Raw genomic sequence first — 14,052 nt, forward strand, 5'->3', positions numbered from 1 at the left:
CGCACAGGAACATGTTTTTTCATAATTTTACACATTACTTTTTTTTGGCTTCCTCTCAGTATGGGATTTCAACTTGCATTTGCCCGATACCTTGTGATATTTTTGTATTGCAGGGTATTAAACTTGTCAGTTTATCATCGACAGGAGACCTGTTAGGACCTGCCATAGGCACTGTGGCTAATTGAGGCCATTACTTGGTTTGATGTAATCAGGGGAATAATCGGCATTGCGCAATTGTGATGTACCGATGGGGAGTTACCGCTGTCCCTATTCACACTGACATTGTAAGGGTAAACAGCCATGATTGATGCAGGCGCTGATCGCAGCTGTTGCCGCAGGGGGTCATCTATGATACAAAGTTGACGCCCCCTAATAATTTTGCTGGCTCTGCTTGTGAGTTTACAATCATGGCGCTGTGCATATAGAGCAGTTAGCGGGAACACATTGCCTGCTATGCTATATGTGTACAGCGGATGTCAGGAAGGAATTAAGGCACAAAACAAAATTCTGCCATGTAAAACTACTTGTCAACAAAAACTAGAAGATAAACAGGGAAAACCATATGCTTTAAAGTGGCAAAAAGAATTTATTACCTGTGCACAAGACATGATAAATCTGCTCCCTGCGCGTTATACCTTCACAGATCCCGATAATGGGAAGGTCAGTGGTGGGCATCTGTGACCACCATTCCTAAAGACAGCAGAGGTAGCACGGTCTTCCCCATTTCTCAACAGGTCGTCTTCACATCTGATTTTTTTTTTTTTTTACATATTAAAATATAGTAATCATCCTACGTAGTATGGCCTACGGCTACATCCAGAATTGTTTACCAGCACAAACTGATCAGTAAAACATGCAGATTTTGCTATGTATTTTGTATAGAAAATTTGCAACAAGTCAGAAACTCTGCAGCAGCGTGCCGTGGTCTCCCCACTAGGTGTGAATTAGGTTTTATTTTTTGGGTTAGCTTTAAGAAGTTTTTTTCTGAGTCTTAAGATTCTCAGTGTAAATTCCATCACACCTGAACATGGCCAGTTCTGAACATTGTAATCTGAAGTTATGCGACAAACAGTTTTCCATATCATGGACACATTAATGCCGGTTTGTCACTGACAAACATGATATTGAAGGGCCGTCACCCATCGAAGCAGAATTTAGACATTTCAGCAGATTAATTTGGATGTTATGAAATAGAGAATAAAAGAACAGCACAAGATTCACCGAGCCGGAGGATTAGAACAAGAATAACAGTTTGTATTATATATTTATAAACAATAATACGGGAAAAAAAAACATCAAAATTTTATTTAAAGAAAGCAGAAAATGTAACCAGCAAGTAAACTACACAACAACTTAGTCAAAGGTGATGGAGAATCCTCGCTCCTGCTCCTTCCTCCGAATCTCACATTCTTTTGCCACTTGCTCCACTTTCCTTTGAAGAAGCGCTACAAGAAAGAAAGGAGAATTAAATCACAGCAATGTTCAGTGCCATCTTATTTTTTAGTCAAAACTGATTGGGCCAATTAAAAAAAGCAGGCATCCAAATAATAGTGTGAATCGGGTCTAATTTAAGGTAAGTGAACAATTCTTCTAGACTCACCTGAATTCTGGTCGATCCACTGCAATGAATCCACATGGGCGTTCAGGATTTTACAGATCTGCTGCAGCTGCAAAATACATAGAGTGGCGAGAGGTTCATGGTAGAGATTTCTCATTTTATTGGGGGGAATTCTCTTCCATTTACTTGGCAATTTTTCACTCCAGGCTTTACCTATACAGTGGCTTGCGAAACTATTCACCCCCTTGGCTTTTTACCTATTGTAAGAATTATCTAAGCATACATTAAATTTATGGGATCAAATAACTAAAAAATTGGCATGTGCATGTATTCACCCCTTTTGCCATGAAGCCCCTAAACACTTCTGGTGCAAGCAATTCCCTTCATAAGTCCCATACTGGACGTCCCCCTGTGTGCAATCTAAGTGTCACATGTCTGTCAGTATATACACAACTTTTTCTGAAAGGCCACAGAGGCTGCAATGCCATTAACAAGAGGTACCAACAGGTACTACTAACCAATCACCACCATAAAGAACAAGGAGATCAGCAAACACCATGAAGACCAAGGATGTCTCCAAACACCACCATGAAGACCAAGGAGATCTCCAAACAACACCATGAAGACCAAGGAGATCTCCAAACACCATCATGAAGACCAAAGAGATCTCCAAACACCATCATGAAGATCAAGGAGATCTCCAAACACCATCATGAAGACCAAGGAGATCTCCAAACACCATCATGAAGACCAAGGAGATCTCCAAACACCACCATGAAGACCAAGGAGATCTCCAAACACCATCATGAAGACCAAGGAGATCTCCAAACACCACCATGAAGACCAAAGAGATCTCCAAACAAGTCAGTGACAAAATAGTTGAGAAGTACAGGGTTGGGTTATAAAAAAAAAATATTCCAACGGTCTGATGATTCCCTGGAGCACCATCAAATCCATTATCATCAAATGAAAACATGGTACCACAACAAAACTGCCAAGAGAGGGCACCCACCAACACTCTCAGCCCAGGCAAAGAGGGAATTAATAAGAGGCAGCACAGAAACCAAAGGTAACCCTGAAAGAGCTGCAGAGTTTTTTACATGGACTTATGCAAATCATAAAAAAAAAAAAACCTGAAAATCCAGGCTGTCTCATAGCAAAACACAAAAAAACGTTTGCAAACCACTGTATATGCAGTACATTAGAACACACATAGAATGACAGTGAATCGGTCCACAGTGTATATGGCGTCCTATGTGGAGGAGATTCAGAATAACTTGTATTTTATTTATTGCAATCCCTGGTGTCTGTATGTATAGAAGTCCAGTGGGCAGTGCTACTGGAGAGACACCTGTGCAGGCAGTCATACAGGGAAGAATGTCACTGAGTAGGACCGCCCATTGGACTCATCTGCATACAAATAATTACTGATTTTAACCCCTTTCCTACAATGGACGTAATATACCGTCCATGTGACCCTGGACCTAATTCCCATGGACGGAATATTACGCCATAGCGATCAGCGGCGCCCACGTGGTGAGCGCCGCAGATCGCGGCCGGGTGTCAGCTGATTATCACAGCTGACACCCGACACAATGTGTCAGGGGCGGTCACAGACCGCCCCCGACAAGTTAACCCCTTGCACACCGCGATCAAACACGATCGCGGTGTACCGGGGGTTAAAGGGAAGCATCGGCAGGGAGGGGGCTCCCTCCGTGCTTCCGAGTCCCCCACAGCAGCGCAATGTGCAGCACTGCTGCGGGGTGCTCCATCCCTGCAGGTCCCCGGATCCAAGATGGTGACGGGGGCCTGCAGGGAGCTGGCTTCCTCAGTGCCTGCAAAGCGTAGGCACAAGGAAGCCTTGTGCAGTGCCTGTGACAGATCGCTGATCTGTCACAGTGATCTGTGATGTGACAGATCAGCGATCTGTCACATGACAGTTATGTCCCCCCGGGACAATGTAAAAGTTAAAAAAAAAAAAAAAAAAGCAAAAATAATTTAAAAAAAAAATCGCCAAATAAAAAAAAAAAAAATATTCCTTAATAAAGTCATGTTTTGGAAACAAAAAAAAATAAATAAAAGTACACACATTTGGTATCGCCGCGTCCGTAACGACCCGCCCTATAAAACTGTCCCATTAGTTAACCCCTTTAGCGAACCCCTTAAAAAATAAAAAACGAAGCAAAAAATAATCATACTGCCGAACAAAAAGTGCAATAACGTGCGATCAAAAAGACGCATATAAATATGCATGGTAACGCTGAAAATGTCATCTTGTCCCGCAAAAAACGAGCTGCCATACAGCATCACCAGAGAAAAAATAAAAAAGTTATAGCTCGCAGAATAAAGCGATGCAAAAATAATTATTTTTTATATAAAATTGTTGTCATTGCATAAAAGCGCCAAAACATAAAAAAAGACCCAAATGAGGTATCGCTGTAACCGTACTGACCCGAACAATAAAAGCTCTTTATCAATTTTACCGCAGGCGGAACGGTGTAAACGCACCCCCCAAAAGAAATTCATGAAACGCTGGTTTATGTTCATTCTGCATCCCAAAAATCGGAATAAAAAAGCGATCAAAAGATGTCACGTGCCCGAAAATGATACCAATAAAAACGTCAACTCGTCCCGCAAAAAATAAGACCTCACATGACTCGGTGGGTCAAAATATGGAAAAATTATAGCTCTCAAAATGTGGTGATGCAAAAACTATTTTTACAATAAAAAGTGTCTTTTAGCGTGTGACAGCAGCCAAACATAAAAACCGCCATAAATAGTAAATCAAACCCCCCGTTATCACCCCCTTAGTTAGGGAAAAATAATAAAATTAAAAGAAAATGCATTTATTTCCATTTTCCCATTAGGGTTAGGGCTAGAGTTAGTGCTGATATTAGAATTAGGGGTGTGTTGGGTTTAGGGTTGGAGTTATAATTGGGGGGTTTCCACTGTTTGGGCACATCAGGTGCTCTCCAAACGCAACATGGCGTCTGATCTCAATTCCAGCCAATTCTGCGTTGAAAAAGTCAAATGGTGCTTCTTCCCTTCCAAGCTCTGCCATGCGCCCAAACAGTGGTTCCCCCCCACATATCAGGTATCAGCCTACTCAGGACAAATTGCAAAACAAGTTTTGGGGTCCAATTTCTCCTGTTACCCTTAGGAAAATAAAAAAATGGGGGCAAAAATATCATTTTTGTGGAAAAAAAATGATTTTTTATTTTCACGCTCGGGCGTTATAAATTTCTGTGAAGCACTTGGGGGTTCAAAGTGCTCAACACACATCTAGATAAGTTCCGTGGGGGGTCTAGTTTCCAAAATGGGGTCACTTGTGGGGGGGTTTCCACTGTTTAGGTAAATCAGGGGCTCTCCAAAAGCAACATGACACCCGCAGACCATTCCATCGTGTTTGATCGTGGTGTGCAAGGGGTTAACGTGTCGGGGGCGGTCCGTGACCGCCCCTGACACATTGTGCCGGGTGTCAGCTGTGATAATCAGCTGACACCCGGCCGCGATCAGCGGCGCTCACCATGTGGGCGCCGCTGATCGTTGTGACGTACTATCCCGTCCCTGGGAATTAAGTCCCAAGGCACATGGACGGGATAGTACGTCACATGACAGAAAGGGGTTAAAAAAAGTTTAAAAATATTAAAAAAATATATGAAAGCTCAAATCACCCCCCTTTCACTCCATTCAAAATAAAACAATAAAAAAAGGCAAGCATACACACATGTGGTATTGCCGCGTTCAGAATCACCCAATCTATCAATATAAAAAAAGAATTGACCCGATCGGTAAACGGTGTAGCGAGAAAAAAAGTCAAATCGCCAGAATTACGCTTTTTTTTTGTCACCGCAACACTGTATTAAAATGCAATAATGGGCGATCAAAAGATTGTATCTCTCACCAAAATGGTATCATTATAAACGGCAGCTCAGCGCGCAAAAAATAAGCCCTCACCCAACCTGAGATCACGAAAAAAAGAGACGCTACGGGTATCGGACAATGGTGCAATTTTGTTTTGTTTTTCAACCAACTTTGGAATTTTTCTTCACTACTTAAATAAAAGAGAACCTAGACATGTTTGAGATCTATGAACTTGTAATGACCCGGAGAATCATAATGGCAGGTCAGTTTTAGCATTTACATGAACATGATGGAAAAAAAAACAAAAACAAAATACAACTGTGGGATTGCACTTTTTTTGCAATTTCACTGCACTTGGAATTTTTTTCCCGTTTTCAAGAACACGACATGCTAAAACCAATGGTGTTGTTCATAAGTACAACAAAAAAACAAACCGTCACATGGCCACATTGACTGAAAAATAAAAAAAGGTATGGCTCTGGGAAGAAGGGGAGCAAAAAATGAAAATGCAAAACCAAAAATACCTCTGGTTGTTAAGGAGTTAAAGGGGTACTCTCATATCAGACAATTGTGGCATCTTCACAGGGTATGCCACAATCTTCTCAATGATGGGGATTCCACCTCTGGGCGGGCCCAGCACCTTGATAATGCCACTGTCAGCAGAGAGGTGGACGTGCGCAGCTCTCTCCTAGGATATCTATTAGTCCTGACAGTAGCAGAGCAGGTTTGCTTAGCTTTTTTTAAAATCTCCTATAGAAGTAACCTGAAAGACCCCAGGATGCTGGAGGTGGGACATCACAACTTATTAGTAATGTCTTTGGAGTTAAGCCCTCGTTACACATAGCGATATCGCTAGCAATATCGCTGTAACGTCACCGATTTTGTGACGTAGCAGCGATATTGCTAGCGATATCGCTATGTGTGATACTTACCTCCGACCAGCTCCCCCGCTGGTTATCGCTGATCGCGCGAGAACATCCTGGACCGTTTCTCGTTGTCAGCTTCCTGCTGGGCTTTCTGTGGCGCCGACGAGCGACACGTGGACGCGGGCAGGAGGACGTCAGGATCGCCCCGTCTGACAGGCAAGTCATGACCGCCGACCGCTGCTATGTCGCTGGTGAGATCTGCCTGTGTGGCAGCTCACTAGCGACCACTTAGCGATGCACCAGCGATCCATATCGTTGTCGGGATCGCTGGTGCATCGCTAAGTGTAACGGTACCCTAAGACTCCTGTATGTGGCTCCTCACCGGGGTGCTGGTGTCTCCAGGACCTGCCGTGGTGTTCAGATGATCTATCACGTCCTTCAGATCCTGGGCCATGCGCTTCAGTTGGGCGTCAATGTTCTCTGCTAGTTTGTATCTGTTGGAAAAAAAATTAAAAAATTAGGAGAATAATTCCCATGGTATGCTAGAATAAAACTCATTTTATTAACAAATTCACAACCAAAAATGTAAACTTTTCTAATGACATCCCAATAATTCATGTTTTTTAGTCATTTTTTTCTCTTTATGACAAGTAAAGATTTAAGAACTTGGAGTAGTGGCGTTTCTTTTTTGTTTTCCTCTTTGCTATCCAAGAGAGAAACTGATTTTTCTGTGGGTGTTGTAGAAAAACCTTGTGGAACACCTAAATCAAAGAAACATCTGATAACCTGCTCTTTTAGTCACCTGACCTGTGATTAGTAGTCTGACTTCTGGAATGAAGCAGTGATCACTTCCAGAGTCAGTGTAGACTTCTGCAGTGACTAGAGCCAGATTCGTGGGATCACTTGAAGGCAAGTCTGCAACGGTTTTCCCGTTTTTTTTTTACTTTGATGGTATTCACACCTTTAAAGAGGAATTTCAGTCTTCCTACTTCCTGACTGCTTGAGGTGCTGATGTTCCTCCTTGAGCGACCGTTCTAGACATTCACTGTATAGAGAAAACCCTTGAATTTGAACGAGCACACGGCTCAGGAAAGCGAGAAACGTTTTTAGAACTGCTGTGGAAACAGATGGTGCAATGCTGGTCGCCGGGGGGGGAGTGGTTTGGGGGGTGAGTGGATGGTGATTATGCAGGACTGATAAGAGCCAAGGGTTTGTGATTATGCAGGACTGATATGAGCCCTGAGAAGAGAGGGAGGGAGCTAAGCAGCTAACTGCTGTATAAAAATCAATCAGCTGGTGAGAGGTGCTTGGGATGAGTAGAGTTGACTCCTCCTGAAATGTAACTACGGCCAAGCTCCATGGAAACAAGCTGTACACTATAAAAGATAAAAGCTCCCACTGCAGGAGAATAACAGATAGAAAAGGACAGTCAAATGCAAGCTTGCTTTTTTTCATGGTGTGCTGTTTAATAACATGAGAATTTCCCTGTTAAAATAAAACTAATTTTATATATATGTAAATGCAAGTACTGTGGCGAACCTACATCCTACCTACAATGCTGGGACAAAGCTCTCAGAAAGCATCTGGAACACAATCTTTCACTGTAGGAAAAAACGAACATTTGCTGCTGGATGTGTGAAGAAATCCAATAGATAAAGGAGATGAGATACGTGCAGTTTATTTCTACGCGGTTCTGAATTGGACAGACTCCTTCAGGACAAAAACCACAATGACTTTCTTTTCCTGCTCATTGTGGCTTTTGTCCTGAAGGAGTCTGTCCGACTGGGAAACACGTTGAAATAAAATGCATGTATTTTATCTTCTTTATCGATTGGATTTCTTAATACATCCAGCAGCACATGACAATGGTCCCAATACAAGTAGAAGGCCTCTCTCATTCTGGTCCCAGTGCACGAATGCTGAGTAATGTGTCTTGTGACAGGAAGCCGATCAATTCAGGTAGATCGGGCCAAGACATGTTTAGCTGATTTTTTTTTTTTTTTTAACCCCTTTATCCCCCAGGGTGGTTTGAACATTCATGACTGGGCCAATTTTTACAATTCTGACCACTGTCACTTTATGAGGTAATAACTCTGGAACCATCCAATGGATCCCGGTGATTCTGAAAATGTTTTTTTTCTTGACAGATGGTACTTCATGATAGTGGTACAATTTGTTCAACATAACTGCGTTTATTTCTTAAAAAAAAAAAAAAAAAACACGGAAGTTTGGCAAAAATGTTGAAAATTTCACAATATTACAACTTTGAAATTCCATGCCCTTAAATCACAATCATATAGCACAAAACAGTAAATTAACATTTTCCCACATGTCTAATTTACCATGATAGTGGTAACATTTCTATGATATGACTTGCATTTGTGAAAAAAACAAATTTGGTGAAAATTTGTCACACAATACTTAATAAGTAACATTTTCCACATGTCTACTTTACATCAGCACAATTTTGGAACTAACTTTTTTTTGTTAGGAAGTTATAAGGGTGAAAAGTTGACCAGCGATTTCTCATTTTTTTCAACAAAATTTACAATACCATTTTTTTAGGGACCACCTCACATTTGCAGTCACTCTGAGGGGCCTATGGCAGAAAATACCCAAAGTGACACCATTCTAAAAACTGCTCCCCTCAAGATGCTCAAAACCACATTTAAGATGTTTATTAACCCTTTAGCTGCTTCACAGGAATTTTTGGAATGTGGGTGGGACATTTAATTTTTTCACAAAAAAAATTACTTCAGATCCATTTTTTTTAATTTTCACAAGGGTAACAGGAAAAAACAGACCCCAAAATTTGTTGTGTAATTTCTCCTGAGCATGCAGATACCCCATATCCTGGCAAAGCTCATAAGTGAAGGAGCGCAATTTTAGTTTTTTAATGCAAAATTTGATGGAACAATTGGTGGACGCCATGTCGCGTTTGAAGAGCCTCTGATGTCCCTAAACAGTTAAAATCCCACACAATTGACACCATTTGGAATCTAGACCCCTCAAGGAACATAGATGTGTGGTGAGCATATTGAACCTTCAGGTGCTTCACAAAAGTTTATAACGTTGAGCTGTACAAATAAAAAATCTAAATTTTCCACCCAACTTTTTTTTTTTACTACAATATATTGCCTTTTCAAAAGGAGAACAGCAGAAAACGTTCCATACAATTTGTTGTGCAATTTCTCCTGAGTATGCTGATACCCAATATGAGGGAGAAAACTACTGTTTGGGCGCACAGCAGAACTGGGAAAGGAAGGACCGCAATTTGACTTTTAGAATGTAAAATTTCCTGGAATCATTAGCAGATGTCATGTCCCATTTGGAGAGCCCCTGATATGCTTAAACAGTGGAAACCCCCCACAAGTGACCCCATTTTGGAAACTAGACTCCTCAAGGAATGTATTTAGATGCATGGTGAGAACTTTGAACACCCAGGTGCTTCAACGAAGTTTATAACGTTGAGCCGTGACAAAAAAAAGACAAAAAAAAAATCAAATTTTCCATTTTCATAAGGGTAACAGCAGAAATTACACCATACAGTTAGTTGTGCAATTTCTCCTGAGTACGTCGATACCCCATGTGTGGTGGAATACTACTTTTAATGCACAGTGCAAAGCTCAGAAGGGAAGAGGTGCCATATTGGAGTTCAGATTTTGCTGGAATGGTTTGAGGGTGCTATGTCACATTGCCAGAGAAGAATGGAGTTATCAAAAACCTGGTTTGTCCTGATGAAGAGGTCCTGCGTGACCTCAAAACACGTTGAATTTTAAACCTGTTCAAATAAATGTCTTAAATTTAAGGATTATTCCATTTCAGCAGCACATAAGTGATGACATAAGATGATGACATAAGGGTCATGGGATGCATTAGAAGAGGTCTGGGGACACGAGATGAAAACATAATTCTCCCTCTGTACAAATCACTCGTCAGACCACACTTGGAGTATTGTGTGCAATTTTGGACGCCGGTGCTCAAGAAAGACATTACTGAACTTGGGTTCAAAGGCGGGCTACTAAAATGATAAATGGAGTTGGTTCACTACAATACCCAGAAAGGTTATCAAAATTAGGTCTATTTACTCTAGAAAAGTGAAGACTTAGGGGAGACCTAATATATATGTACAAGTATATCAGAGGGCAATACAGAGATCTCTCCAATGAACTGTTTGTACCAAGGACTGTGACAAGAACAAGGGGGCATTCTCTGCGTTTGGAAGAAAGACAATTTCTGCACCGGCATAGAAGAGGGTTCTTCACTGTAAGAGCAGTGAGGCTCTGGAATTCTCTTCCTGAGGAAGTGGTGATGGCCAACTCACTGAATGAATGTAAGAAAGGAATGGATGCTTTTCTTGTGAGTAACAGTATAGAAGGTTACGAATAACAGAATATTATAGGTAGATGGTTGACCCAGCTTAGGGGAAGGAATTTTTTTCCCTATGGAGAAAATTGGCTTCTACTCTGTGGGTTTTTTGCCTTCCCCAGGATCAACAATGCAGAACAGCTGCACTAAAAATAGGCTGAACTAGATGGACATAAGGTCTTCCTTCAGCCTTCAAAACTATGTTACTATGTTACTTCCGTTCGTTTCCTTTGTATCTGTAGTCGTCCTCTCGACCGGTATCTGTGCAGTAGCTGTTACATGCGGTTTGTGTGTTGCCATTCAGCAACGTGAGTTTCTCCCCTTTTCCTGACATCCCTTTGTCATTGGATAAGACCCTATTGCGCTTTTTTCTTCCAAGACTCTTTTTCATATTATGTCATATTGGCAGAGCGCCTGAGGTGCCAAAACAGAAACCCCCTATATGTGAATTTATTTTACAAACCAGACTCCCCAATGAATTCATGAAGTGGTGCAGTGATCATATTACCAACACATGTGCCTCACAGAATTTTATACCACTGAGCGGTGAAGAAAGAATAAACTACATTTTTAACACTAAAACGTTTTAGCCCCAAGTTTTTAATTTTTCTAAGGTTTAATAGGAATTTTTTTTTCCAACAAACTGAGTGTGCCAATACCCTACATGTAATTGGGGAATATTTTTCAGGCATAGTACAAAGCTCAGAAGGCAATTTACTGTTTTGGTTTGCAGACACCATGACCCACTGGGAGAGCCCCTGAGGTGCCAGAACAGCAGAACCCCCATAAGTGACCCCATTTTACAAATTACACCTCAATGAATTCCATCTGGGGGTGCAGTGATCATATTGACACCACAGGTGTCACAGAATTTTATACCATTGGGCAGTGACGAAAAAATAACTACATTTTTACCACCTAACTTTTGTTTTAGCCCCAGATTTAACATTTTCACACAAGAAGTGGGTAAAAATAGAACCAACATTTGTCCCACAATTTCTACTGAATGTGGCTATATCCCATATGTGGTTGTACAGTACTACTTAGCCATACGGACTGACTCGGGAGTAACGGCGCACTATTTGCCTTCTGGAGCGCAGATTTTCCTAGAACAGTTTGCGTACTACTCCATATACAGACACCCTAATTGTTAGAAGAGCGGAATGCCCCCTTCAAGTGACCCCATTTTGGAAACTATTCCCCTTGGGGGTTTTATCTACAGGTGTAGTGACGATTTTGAGTCCATGGGTATTTTCCAAAAACAAGCACCAAGGAATGTTGCCAAGTGAAAATTACAAACTGCCTTCGCAATCACCAGTACGCTGCAGTCACCAATACGTTGAAGACACGCACCTAAAAAATTAGTCGAGCTCTCATGACTTCAGAAATGCCAAACATGGACGCTATATGTGGTTTAGGTACACTGTGGGGCTCAGAAGGGAAAGAGGTATTTGGATTGGAAGTGGAGAATTTGCTGAATTTCTTTTGAGGGGCGAGAAGCCATTTTGCTTTTCCAGAACCTTTGTGCCACCATTAACGTGGAAGCCCCTATATTTCCGTTAACAAATGACAGATCTGAGTGGGGGCTTGCTTTTTTGTGGATTGAGTTGAAGCTTTTATTGGGAACATTTTATATAACGTTTGGGATTACATTTATCCGGCGTTCTATGCTGAGCACGTACTTTGGGGTTTCCATCTAAATCTCTGAGTGACGTGATTCAGATGAAACCCCAGGGGATCCATTCACTGTAATGAGACAGCAGAGTTACTCTGAACTCCGTCTACCCTCTGTTCAGCGGTGTCCTTTTCAGAAGTGCACAAAACTGTGGCTGACGGCACTTTTGTTCAATCGTTTTTATTGAATTTTCAAACATAACAACCAGACATTTTACAAGAAACTTAAGAATCCCGGCCACACAGGGCCCTGAAAACTGGACTCTTATGCAATACTAAAAAGACTGACACCGCCGAATCACAGGTCAAACGGCGTCCACAGTGCCTCCATCTGCCTCATTATAGGGAATCTTCCTCCGGGGATTCAGTCTGATTCACATATTTCAGAGATTTACACGGAAACCCCCGGTGTAAGCGCTCAGCACAGGATAAATGTGTACCGCTTTTACACGAAAACTTTTATAGAAAAAATTATTTTTGTATTGCTTTATTCTGAGAGCTATAACTTATTTTTCCGCTGATGAAGCTGTATAGCAGCTTGTTTTTTGCGGGACAAGATGACGTTTTCAGCGGTACCAAGTTTATTTATCTGTCTTTTTGATCTCGTTTTATTCCACTTTTTGTTCGGCGGTATGATGATAAAAAAACAAGGCAAAAAACAATGCTTTTTTTAATCGTGTTCACTATGGGGTTATCTAGTGGGACAGTTTTATAGGTCGGGTAGTTGCGGACGCGGCGATACCAAAAATATATGTAGTTTTATTGTTTATATTTTTTTTTCATACAAATACTTATTTATAGATTATCTTATTTTTTTTAAATAATTTTTTGCTTTGAACTTTTTTTTTTACTTTGTCCCAATATGGGACAATCTTTTCTTGTAGACTGATCACTTGTACAGCATGGGGATGCAGCACTGCACTGACACAGAAACTTGCTCAAGATGCACTGGGCATGATCAGCAAGTTTTCTAGCGCTGGTGACCCGGATGTCGTTATGAGGACATCGGGTCACCATGGCAACGATCAGGACTGTCAGCCCTCTGCTGGCTCCCGGAATGCTCCAATCACTTCCGATCGCAGCATTTAGGGGGTTTAAGTGCTGTAAGCGGTGTGTGATCCCTGCTGGCACTTAGTGTCAGTTGTCAGCCCTTGCGCGCAGGCGATTGCGATGTCATAATAATACGTCCCTGGTCAGATAGGCCTAGGGCACAGGGACGTATTATCATGACAAATGTCAGAAGGGAGTTAAAAGGCGACCTGACACTTACTTAAAAAAAAAAATTAAATTCCTTTTAAAATCCATGAGCTCCCAATTACATCGCTTGTATCTGTTTTGCACTACATTGCTCAATTGCAGAGATATTCATACTTGTTTCTCCTGGAGCAGTAATAATAATAACTTTTATATATATAGCGCTAACATATTCCGCAGCACTTTACAATTAAGCGGGGACATGTACAGACAAATTCAATACAAGTTAAGACAATTTAAACAGTGACATTAGGAGTGAGGTCCTTGCTCACAAGCTTACAATCTACAAGGAAATGGGGGGGGGGCACAATAGGTGAAAAGTGCTTGTTATTTCAGGTCTGACAATTATAATACCATATATACTCGTGTATGAGCCCCCCCCCCTAATTTTGCCACAAAAAAACTGGGAAAACTTATTGACTCGTGTATAAGCCTAGGGTGGAAAATACAGCAGCTACTAGTAAATTT

At 41.4% G+C, this 14,052-nt stretch overlaps 1 protein-coding gene across 3 annotated transcripts in view; it reads right to left on the bottom strand.

The window, feature by feature from the left end:
• Window positions 1–1,233: 1,233 nt before the first annotated feature.
• LOC141087516 (uncharacterized) overlaps window positions 1,234–14,052 on the bottom strand; it is a 51,332-nt gene continuing 38,513 nt past the window's right edge. For 2 of the 3 annotated variants that reach the window (XM_073573066.1, XM_073573063.1), the window contains exons 10-12: window positions 6,671–6,782; window positions 1,601–1,667; window positions 1,234–1,445 (exon numbers count right to left, since the gene is read on the bottom strand). In XM_073573066.1, the coding sequence (XP_073429167.1) occupies window positions 1,354–1,445; window positions 1,601–1,667; window positions 6,671–6,782 (271 nt within the window). In that variant the 3' untranslated portion in view covers window positions 1,234–1,353. The remainder of the gene's footprint in view (window positions 1,446–1,600; window positions 1,668–6,670; window positions 6,783–14,052) is intronic. The other variant, XM_073573062.1, reaches the window with a different exon arrangement.

Source organism: Dendrobates tinctorius, unplaced genomic scaffold (assembly GCF_039654945.1).
Source record: "Dendrobates tinctorius isolate UK_male_01 unplaced genomic scaffold, ASM3965494v1 ptg000034l, whole genome shotgun sequence".
Lineage (NCBI taxonomy): Eukaryota > Metazoa > Chordata > Amphibia > Anura > Dendrobatidae > Dendrobates > Dendrobates tinctorius.